This window comes from Myotis davidii, unplaced genomic scaffold, assembly GCF_000327345.1.
Source record: "Myotis davidii unplaced genomic scaffold, ASM32734v1 scaffold93, whole genome shotgun sequence".
Classification (NCBI taxonomy): domain Eukaryota; kingdom Metazoa; phylum Chordata; class Mammalia; order Chiroptera; family Vespertilionidae; genus Myotis; species Myotis davidii.
Window position 1 is genome coordinate 10,312,423 of NW_006292095.1, and position 11,773 is coordinate 10,324,195.

At 33.8% G+C, this 11,773-nt stretch overlaps 1 protein-coding gene across 1 annotated transcript in view; it reads left to right on the forward strand.

Moving 5' to 3' along the window:
- Positions 1 to 6: 6 nt before the first annotated feature.
- PURG (purine-rich element binding protein G) overlaps positions 7 to 11,773 on the forward strand; it is a gene marked incomplete at its 5' end in the record, with an annotated part of 32,465 nt that continues 20,698 nt past the window's right edge. Inside the window, one exon of the mRNA XM_006765612.2 lies at positions 7 to 795. Within this exon, the coding sequence (XP_006765675.1) occupies positions 7 to 795 (789 nt within the window). The remainder of the gene's footprint in view (positions 796 to 11,773) is intronic.

Below are 11,773 nucleotides of genomic sequence, written 5' to 3' on the forward strand. Positions count from 1 at the left end.
GGCCTAAGCAAGAGTAGACTCTATCCCCAGGCCCAGCACGCCCACTACCCCCACTACGCGGCGTTAGCCGGCGCGAATCAGCCCGGGGGCGCGGCCGAAATCCAGGAGCTGGCCTCCAAAAGAGTGGACATCCAGAAAAAGAGGTTCTACCTCGACGTGAAGCAAAGCTCCCGGGGCCGATTCCTAAAGATCGCCGAAGTCTGGATCGGCAGAGGCCGGCAGGACAATATCAGGAAGAGTAAGCTGACCCTGTCCCTGTCGGTGGCCGCGGAGCTGAAGGACTGTCTAGGGGACTTCATCGAGCATTACGCCCACCTGGGCCTGAAGGGCCACCGGCAAGAGCACGGCCTCGGCAAAGAGCCGGGCGCCCGGCGGAGACAGAAGCACCTGGCACCCTCCCCACCCGTGTCCGTGGGGTCCGAGGAGCACCCCCACAGCGTCCTCAAAACGGACTACATAGAGAGGGACAATAGGAAGTATTATCTGGACCTGAAGGAAAACCAGCGTGGTCGCTTCCTGCGGATTAGGCAAACCATGATGCGGGGGACTGGCATGATAGGTTACTTTGGCCACAGTTTGGGCCAAGAACAGACGATTGTCCTCCCAGCACAGGGAATGATTGAGTTTCGTGATGCCTTGGTTCAGCTCATCGAAGACTATGGCGAAGGGGACATAGAAGAACGAAGAGGTGGAGACGATGACCCGCTTGAACTCCCCGAGGGGACTTCTTTCAGAGTGGACAATAAAAGGTTCTACTTTGATGTGGGCTCTAATAAATATGGAATTTTCCTGAAGGTAAGTGAGGTGAGACCACCTTACCGTAATACTATTACTGTTCCGTTCAAAGCTTGGACGAGGTTTGGGGAGAATTTTATCAAGTATGAAGAAGAGATGAGGAAAATATGCAACAGCCATAAAGAAAAGAAAATGGATGGCGGAAGGGCCAGTGGTGAAGAACAAGAATGCCTCGACTAGAGTGAAATTGAACTCCATCAGGCAAAATTTAGAAATCATAAATTGGCTAAAAGTACTGATCCGTAATCATTTGGAGAAGTTTTTCCTCTTTTTTTGGCCCTTTGTTATTAGTAATACCTCTATAGTTTATACTTCAAGGAGTCCGATTCTCATGTTATGTTATACATAGAACACTATAATTCTTACGGGAATTCCCACCTTCCCAGAGCTAAATAGTTTAGCTGCTTCATCTGCTCCAGACTATGGAAGTATGCAAATCAGCACAGAATGTGACATTCTGACCTTCTAAATACCATAACTAAGATTTACATTGCACTATGACATAATCCTGAAAAAAGATACATATATTTAATCTGGAAGTGTGAATTACTATTTAACCAGTTCCCCAAAAAAGTATCCCATTCCTTCTTCATTAAAAGCTGCGAAGCTTCCTATAGGACAGTTACCACAGAACAGAAATTGACCTCAAGTATAATATAAACATATTTATTTATAAAAGTACAAGTTGAAATATATTAATTGTCCATTGGATAACTGAATATTAAATAGTACCATTAAAGGATAAAATCTTAGCGTTACTATAGTATTCCATAATTTAAAATGGTGTGGTAACTCTACAGCTTATAGTTGCCATATCAAAGCTATGGGAGAGTTTTGGCTATTCTAAGCTAGTTGCCATCCCATCTTCACTCCTGTTTATTGATTGTATCATAGATTTTTATTGACTTTCCAAAGTTGCAGGAATTACTTTTATGTCTTTATTGAGGGGGAAGCATCATCCCATGGCTTTGCCATGGAAATTTTGTTGTTTTAGCTTTTCATGCTAATTTGAAGGTTGTGAGAGGTTTTTTCCCCAAAATATATCATGGACTCAAGGTGTTATATTTTATGCTTCTTTAACACTATTTCAGAGGGGTTGGTGCACCAGTTAACTGATACAAAAATACATCTGTAACAATATATTTTGGTAGCACTTTTGCAATTGCTACCCTTAAAACTGAGTCAACACTTCCAGTATAAACCTGATTTTTACAGGTGTTTTAATTCCAAGGTGGGGGGAGGACAAATGATTTTTCTAAAAAAACATTTAGAATGTAAATTTTCAGCCTGAGAAAAATATTATTTGAAGATTGGTTATAAATATATTTGAAAGGAAAATTCAGGCATTTTCCAAGGTGCTCTTTATAATACTTAAAAAGGTTTACTTTACACAAGACTCACCCATTTACATGTATCAAAAATTACTTTCCAGTAAGTGCCACAGCGGTTTTTCAACACCTACGCAATTTTTTAAACAAGTGGTTATAGTGTATATGTGTACCAACCCACCCTGTATTAACTGACTGATTTTTATCTGTTGAGCTGCATTTTGTCCTGAATGAAATGATTGTCTTTTATCTTGGCTGTATTCCCCTCCCACACAGTAAGTCCATAATATCATGTTTAAGGGCCAGACACTGATTTCAACCCCCAAATATAGCTCTCATTGATGAGAGCTGGCTGCATGGATTGAGATCAGAATATAGCTCTTCTTTTATATGCTATAAGTAACTTGAGGTTATTTTAACAAATTTTTTTCCTTCAGAGTTTTTTCCCCAAATACATTTAAGGAAGATCATTAAGGAAGCTTTATGGTATGAATTAAGAACATTAATTTCACTGGTTTATGTGACTTTAAAACAAACATTCAGTAACCCAGACATACATGCTGGTGTTGGTTTGCAGATTGTATTTCACATTTCCTCAAGTAGTTTGAAGGAATGTCATTAGTGCATTATAATGGTGGACCATCTGGATCACTACGGGACAACTGAAGGTTAGAAGATAATGTTAATCCTAGAGTTAATAGCACATGGTGGGTATTTAGACTCTAAAAGTATCAAGGATCTTTAAACAGTCCTAACTAAAGTAACTATTGTAGGTTTGATAAAAGTCGTTTTGGGTAAATGAAGGAGTGGTATGCACTTGAATTATTGTACTACTGATTGTTATTGCTGCCCATCATAGTGCCTATTAATAATAACCAACCTGTCAGATTTTGGCAAGCTGGAGCTGTGACTATTCCAGTATTTGAGTGTTCCTATCACTATTGTTGTGACTGTATACTCTCTCTTAAAACCTTCCCTTCTAAAATATTTATATTCGTTAAGTCTAAATGATTTCTTTTTTGGTTTTTAGTCTGATAAAATTTGAGTGTGTCTATATATATACATATATATATGATTGTGTGTATGTCTATATGTGTTATAGATATGTATATATACATACACACAATACTATGTCAGACTTAAAGATAAATATCTTTAATTTATTGTATATAAATATTATTAGTTTAATTTTGCACTAATATTTAAGTAAAGAGTTCATTAAGCAGCCAAATTTTCTAATTGTATGTATACTTAAAAGTTTTTACCATCTCAAAGCTACAGATTGGATAGATGTTTATATACCATCTATTACTGGCAACTAAATATGCTTTAGAATCATTAGCCTTCTGCCAGTCCTTTTGTTCCATTTTTTCATAGTTAATGTATTCATTGAAAAATGAAATTATGCTATTTTTTTGATACTTAAAATTCCCAGTCAATCATTAGCCATAATCAAATAAGATCCAGTTCAAAACTCTGGTATTAGGACACGTATTGCCATGTATCTTGTAAAATAAGCTACTATTCTTATCTGTGCAATATACATTTTATTTATTGTCATTTGTGACATAAATGGACTTGCAAGTGTACATGGTAGTCTTCAAAATAACAGGATCCCTGCCTTGAAGACATTAAACTCTTAAGGCAAGAGGATATTAGAAGTCAAAACACGAGCATTAAAGTTAGTAACCAAAATTCCTAGTTCACTGTACAATTGTAAAACACTGGTGATGTTTGCACATAATAACCCAAGCATAATGTGGTACAGACTCAAACTGTAATAATATAAGCTAATAGTATGAAATTTGGAAACGGGTTCCTCATAATAGTTGGCAGTGTGCTCCTAGCAATTGAAAGCAGCACTAATCTGTTGCTTATATGCAAAAGATGCAATGTATTATAAAAGTATTAATGTTCTGCCACATTTTATAATTTTTCTTGTTAAAGCCCCAAATTGCCATGTCCCTTAAACTTGAGTCAAACACAAGCTTATTTGCACTAAAGAGCATGGCCAAAAAATAAATGACAGGGTGGAAAAGCTAGTTGGAACCTCTTGAAATAATTGGTTCTAATGGGAGAATTTCACATTTGTCTATTTGAAAGCTATATGATCCAGGCAGACAATCTGTCAGTTCACTAATTTAATAATGCACTTTACCTTTTGTATATAAAAGATGTACATTTATGCCACTTGACAGGTGGGATGTGTTTCAATTACTATGTAGTTAGAATCTATAGGATGATCTCTTGCATGCATATGTTTGTGTTGGAACTGCTGTACTAACAAGTTTCCATTAAATTGATGTAATGGAGAAAGAGGATAGAAGATGCTTTTAAAACAAAGCCCAATACATTTAACAAAGAATTTTAAAGTAGAGTTCATATTTGTATTTTTAAGGACTAGAATCAATTAAAAAACAAAACTATCTCTAGCCCAGATTAATATTACAGTTGAGACTATATCTAGTTGAGACTCCCCATAATACCCTAAAAGTTAATTTTTGGAATTTGTGCTGACAAATTTTTTTGAATGATTCTGTTTCATTGTTGATATGTGTTTAAATGACTAATGAAAAGACAGTATATGACTGTATTAGAATTAAAAGTATGGTTGGCTGATCTGGTGTCATTAAGAAAACAGCCAGACTAAAGAAATAAAATTTCAAATTGAGGAAATGCAAAGTGCCTAAGGACAATTGCTGAGATAAATATATTATTTCAAAATTTGCAGAAGAACTAACTTTCACCAAACACAAATAGTATTGGGGGACTTTCTGTATCCTTTCATCCTAAAATTTTCCTGAAATGTACATTTGAAAACTAGATAATTGTTGCTTAATAATAGGTTGTATGTACTTTACTAAGAAACACTGTGTACTAACAATTCATCGAGAGTATACTATATTTACTGCATTCATTTTATATCTATGGATAAGAATACATTATAAATAGTCATCCTATCTTAATACAATCATGTATTTATATTGTAATTTTGCAAATATTTTCAGTAAAATAAACATTTATCTGAGCTGCACAATTTGAAGAGGATAAAATTGGAATATACTCTCAGACATTCATTTTGAATAAGCAGCTACCATTGAAAAATGTATTATCATTCCTTTAGATTTTGTTTTATGATTTAATATTTAAGTGAATAGGACTTAATTTGAATTTTTAAGTGGTGTCCTGAAAATAATTTTTTCATAAGTATAAGATTTCTTTTTCCTGCTTATTTCAAAATGTTTTTCATTAGAACTATTTATAAAAATCTGATTCCAAGCTTTAGGTAAAGACTTTGCTTAGTCACCACATAGTGTGAAGTGTGTCTTTACCAAAACACCACACATCTTTGGCAGGATAAAATCTAAAATAAACCACAAAGAGAAGTTAAAAATTTATTCTATGCCAACAGAATAATACAGGTTTAATATTTATCACTGCCAAATAGGATTCCTAAAGTCTTTCTGAAGTTTCCTTAAAGATTTCTCGAATTTCATAGAGAAAGTAGTGGCTAATGTCTAGCCCATGAGAGAAAGAGAATAAGGATGTTAGCATGCTGTTAAGACAATCCATAGTCCACAATGTTGTAGCAGTGAGGTACAGGGGAAATGTGTTTTCCCAATTTAATGTCATGTGAAAACTGAGTTTTTAGATTACAGTTACTCTGTTATGAAGTAAATTTACCCAAATTTATGTAGGTGGGTCTTAGAAAAACAATGTGTTAGTGTATTTTTTTGTATAATGTGGAAAAAGTCTTTCAATTTGACATGACTTTTTAAGTAATTTAAATTTATTTTAGTAGTGGGTTTTTAATCAATATTTTTTAATATGGAAAACATAATATTTAGAATCTACAGATGGGTAGAAAATGAAAAGTAGCAACCAATGTTACCAATTTCTTGTATATCTTTCTAGAGTTACTCTGCATATACAAGCATATGGATTCACACATACATCCTTTTTAAACATACAAATTAAAACATATCACATACACTATCCTATACCCAGTAGTATCAATTTTAGATCTGACATTATAAGTGGATTCTTTCCTTTTAATTTTATACTAGTACTTGATCTAGCTAACATAGCATTTAATTTGAACTATATTATTACACAAAGAGAACCTTAAAATTTTTAATGAATCCCATTGGTATTTACTTAAAATGCAAATACTATGTGTATATATTAATTTTAAAAATGTATAAATATTCAGTTTCCCTTCCCTATGCCTAGCCATCTTGCCTTCCTATCTTCCCTCTTCCCAAAAAAGTATTGATCTTTTTCCTGAAGTAATACAGATCAGGACCAGCAGAATATTAAATTATTTAACCACATGTTATTTTAGATTAACTGGATTCTCTAATGAAAAACACCCATATCAAAAGTTTTAACAAATTACCACTTTTAGTTCAATTTTAGTGATTCTGTTACTATTATCTTATTCTTTAGAAAAAAGGGAATGAGTTATAAGCGCAAATGAATACTAGAATTATAGCAAAAAATAATGTTATACTCTATGGAAATCTTTTGATTTATTAACATGAGCTTTAAATGTTTTTGGTGAGAAAGACATAAAGTTATTATGAATAATTCATTTAGCAATTTACTCAAATCCAAGACTAAACAAAGGGATAAAACTAGTCCTGATTGTTTAAAGCATTGATTCCCCATTGAAGGACCCAGGGCCAGTCAGATATCCTTGGAACCAGAAGATACCATGATGATTTGGTGAAAGAGTAAAAACTTTGGGGCTATGATGTCTCAAGTACAACTAAACTGTCTCCATTCTCTGGAAAAATATAAAATAGCAAATATAATTGTTTAAAAATTAAGTTACATAATTATTATTCCTGAAAATATGGACAAAACTACTTTAATAGTTCTCCCCAAAAATAATAATTTTCTTTTTATTCACATCAAGGGGGCATTTAAAGTCACTTTTCTAAGGACCACCAAGGAAAATTGTTATCTGAAAAAGTAAAGGTTTTATACTAGAATCCTGAAGGATACTATCTAATCATAAATTAAAGCAACCAGGGTAAAAGATCCAATGCTGTTAGGCTTATCTTAAAGAATATGTGGGTTGAGAAAGAAGTTTTTTAATGGGTTGATTTCTGTAAATTTTACGAAAATGTTAAAAAGGTTCGAAAGAAATGTAAGCATTGGTTTAAACTTTAGAATCATATCTCCATAATTGGTGTCATGATTTTGTTTGTAAAATGAGAGAGGTGTTGTTAGAAAACAGGATTCTCTTAAATATATATTTTTAAAACATAAAAGAGTTTGCTTTTTTTATTTTAATGACAAATAACTATCCTTTGCAGAATCTATAACGTTGGTAAAGATATCTGGGTATTTACTTGTTTAAGTTTAAAATGTTTTATATGTATTGTTCCTTATTTGAAGAGAAGGGTCAAAAAGGAAGGTAAATTCATCTTCAAAATGAGTTTTGCTTAAATTTAGGCTAAAAAATATTAACAATTTCCCACACTAATCAAGGAGTTCCCCATATTGGTGCTTTGTGGTAATATATGTCTTAAAATTTTTACTTTCTTTTGAATATCTTTTTTGGGTAATTTCTTATTCTGATTGAGGCCAGTGGCATCTACCAGTAAATAAAAACATATTCATAATGAATTAGTACTTCCACAGTGAAGTCAGTTTGTGATGTGAATATGAAAAGAATACTCACTAAATGGAATATATAGTTTCTTCTTGAATGTTGTTGACTTTTTTCTAAAATTGAATACGAGTTGTCTGTCTCTCATTTACCCCATTATACTTGGTTTCTGTGTTATTCCATTCAAAGTTTTCATTGTTCCCAGGAAATAGTAGGGGTAAAAAAAAAAAAAAGTGGGGGGGTGGAGAAAGTAATCCCTAAGAAAAGTGTTCATAGCGTATAAAAGTTAGAGTTGCTCAAAGTGTAAGATTGGGGAGGAGTCACTTTTGTTGATTTTTGCCTTTATCAAAATAATGGTATAAATCCGATTATTGTATTTGATCTGATTAAAGTCAGAATTTATTTTATCTGAGACTCCTCTAAATGAAATACTTAATTTTTTTTTCTTAAAGGAAGTGGTTCTATTGGATAATACTCTTCAGGATATTCTTTGTTATTTGTTGTGGATTTAATGAGGTTGTTACCTAGAGGTGGCTGATATAAAATAAGAAAGAGAAGAGAATGGTATCTGCTGGTTATTTTGCTTGCCTATAACAAAAGAAATCAATCTAACAGAAACAGAAATAAAAAAATAAGTCATTCTCAAAACTAAATCCCTATTTAACCTTAAAAGAGCATTTGAAAAAGAATAATAATACCTAATTCTGCCAGTGAATGGCCTGGCCTAGAGCAAATGATGTAACTTTTGTTAAATGGCTTCCTTATATGAAAAATGAACAAGACTGTGCTAAAAGCTAAGGTTCCCTCCTACTCTAAACTTTCATACTAGAGGCCTGGTGAGTGCACCAGTGGGGTCCCTCAGCCTGGCCTGCGGGGATCGGGCCAAAACCATCTCTCTAACATCCCCCGAGGAGTCCTGGATTGCTAGAGGGCGGTTCTCAGGTGACACACCAGAATCAGGTTCCCTCTTCTCTGGTTCCCGGTGCATCACCCAAGAACCACAGCTGCCATGCCACTGCAGCACACACACATATGTGTTTAGCCACACAAAATAAAATTTTGCTATTTCTTTTTAAGGCCAAATTGTTGTATACTAACTACATAGCTATCCTATGCTTCAATTTTTTTAGAGAAGTATTTTTATCTATATGAGGTCTCATTCTTTGGAATCATCACTTGTTTCTACACATTCTATAATCATTTCTCATATTCAGCATGACAAGAGAACTTTAGCCCTTTGCGGTCCAATGTTATTTTTGAAATTCAAACAGTCTGGTCCAAATTAATTGACGGGATTGAATGTTGAACTTTTTAATGTTCTTATTGCTCGACGTTGGACCTGCTTCTAGCGCCTGGTTTGTCGAGTCAGCCTCGAGGTTGGACCGAAAAGGGTTAAAAATAACATCACTTCTTGAAATGTCATTGCTTCTGAAATAGCTATATATTATTACATTGCTAAATAATACACTGCAACTATCTTTGCCATGGTCCCTGAGATTCAAATACTGCTTTTGACCTTTTTTTCCTTGGTCCTATTGAACGTTACAAATAATGACATTTAACAAAGAAAATAAGGAAGGGCACTGAACTGCTGCGAACACTATGGTTCTGTTTTAGAGGACCTATAAGTAGTAGGATGTGCAAAGATAAAACATTATAATGAGTTTGTTTATTTGCTTTTATTCTTGAGAAACTGTAAAGGTTGATGATTGGAGGGGAAGGGAGGAAGCACACAAGGTTTCTGTCTTAGAGGCATTTATTTAGTCACCCTAGTCCTCCAGTTTACAGTGCCACCACCACTGTCTATAGGGAAGATTAAAAAAGAGTGACACCGTTCTCCTTAGACATCTCTTTCTGGTACCTATTTGTTTATCAAAGACAATGCTTAAGAGTAACCAAAGTGTATTTTGCAATGTATATACACATATGTAATTTTGTTAATTTCTTCCCTCCTTTTCCTCGCTCCATACGCTGTACCTGTTGGAAGTGGGTAAAAACACAATTTCCTCCCACTATGACCATGGCCCTACTCCGTCCTATTTATTTGTTCAGATAACAATTAAAACAATAAAAACTAAAGCTGCTCTTTGGAAATTTAGAAATTGCCCCATGAATTAAATCTATAGACTCTGAGAAGGAAGGGATAATATGTCACTCAATTAATTTCAACATTCTTACCATATTTCTATATAACATTCCACTTGGACTGAAAGGTCAGTTACTCCAACTCTTCAATACTCAGTGGATCTTCAGAAAATAATTTTTCTAGCATGCTTTATAGGTAATTTCAGAAATGAATTAGCCTTTTAGGAAAATTGCACCATGACCATTTTTAAAGAGAAGGTGGTAACAAAAGGAAAAATCAAAATGTATTAATACTAATATCTATTACTTATTGAATACTGACCATATACTAGGCATTGCTGGCCCCCTTATATCTACTATTTCTAAGTATCTTAACCCTCGTATCATCTCCATTTTAATATATTTTCCAGAGGTTTAGAAACTGGTTCAATATTTCAGAGTTATATTTGAACCCAAATTGACAAGCCCAAGATTGTGCTCATTCAGGCTACACTGCCTTTAAGACTTAATCTGAAATTTAGTCTGCTAACTAATAAAGCCCAGTCTACCCCCAACCACCACTATAAATAAATCTGCCTCAGATTACTGGGAATTATCTTTCCCAAACTGTTTCCAATAGATGGGTCTAGTTCAACAAGAGACATGTACTTGCTTATCTGAGGGTTCCTCTAGTTGGTTAAAGGATGGTGCTAATAAATACAATTTATTTGATCTTTAGTATAGTTTACATATTAAACCTCTCATTTCAACCAACTATTTGAAATAAATGTCAATAATTTTTAAAGGCATCAAATGAACATGTAGATGGATCATCTCAATTCTACCCTTAAGGGCAGAGAGAAGACAAATTACTCTTCACCGTAGATCTACAATTTTATTTTCATGAACCAAAAACGAATGGTCATGTTAAATCAGTTGTAAATAAATCTTACCAATATTAGTGAGAGTTTTATTGACTTATTGCCACTTTTTCCTGTCATCTTACTCTTCCTACATTGTTCATTTTCATATTTAATTACTATGTTTCCTCTTAACTCCCAACAGGATAAACTGAAATGACTGCCCTATTTATAGGTAGACATTTTTTTCCACAAGGCCAGTGGTTTTCAAACTTTAGTGTGATTAAGAATTACCTACAGGGTTTGTTAAACCATAGATTGGTGGCCCCCACCTCTGGAGTTTCTGTTCCCTAGGCCAGTAAGAGGGTGGAGAAGAGGACCAAAATTTTTCATTTCTGACATTCCCAGGTGAACCACTGCAGCTAATATGGAAACCACATTTAAGAACCACTGCTGTAGGTTGATGTGATTTTAGCTTAGCTACAAAAGATAGTGAAGGAGGAACATGGTCAAAACAGCTATAGCATCTTAGAAGATTCAGTGCTACTCATTCTGCCTTGGAAAGTTTACAAATCTTAAACATTTTTTATAAATTGACTAGAGTTTAGGTTAAATTTATTTTCTTTCCTTTTTATCCTTTCACTATATTTAATAACTTTTGTTTGTTCCCTCTGATTTTTTGACAGCTGTCTTGAGATCATTCTGATAGGAATGAATAATTATGAATCTATATATGAAAAGCTTAGCGTTCAAATATATGGAGACAAGCTTGTTTTTAATTTATTAAATAATTCTGGGGTATAAATCTTAGTAAAGGAAATTGAATAATTTCTATACTCAAGAATTATTAATACAAATTTAGTGACTATTAAATACTAGGACTTAAAGAGAACTTACATTTCATAATGTCATGTTGCTCAGATGGTTCATAATTACTTAAATAGGCTAAGTAAACAGAAAATAAAGGCTAAAGCTTAAAATGCTGATTATCTCTTAAAATATATGTGGTAAATATACTAATTTCTTTTAAAAAGCATATATTTTCACCATTTTCCTGTGTCTATCTATACATGCAGGATAGAGGAACTATATATATATATATATAT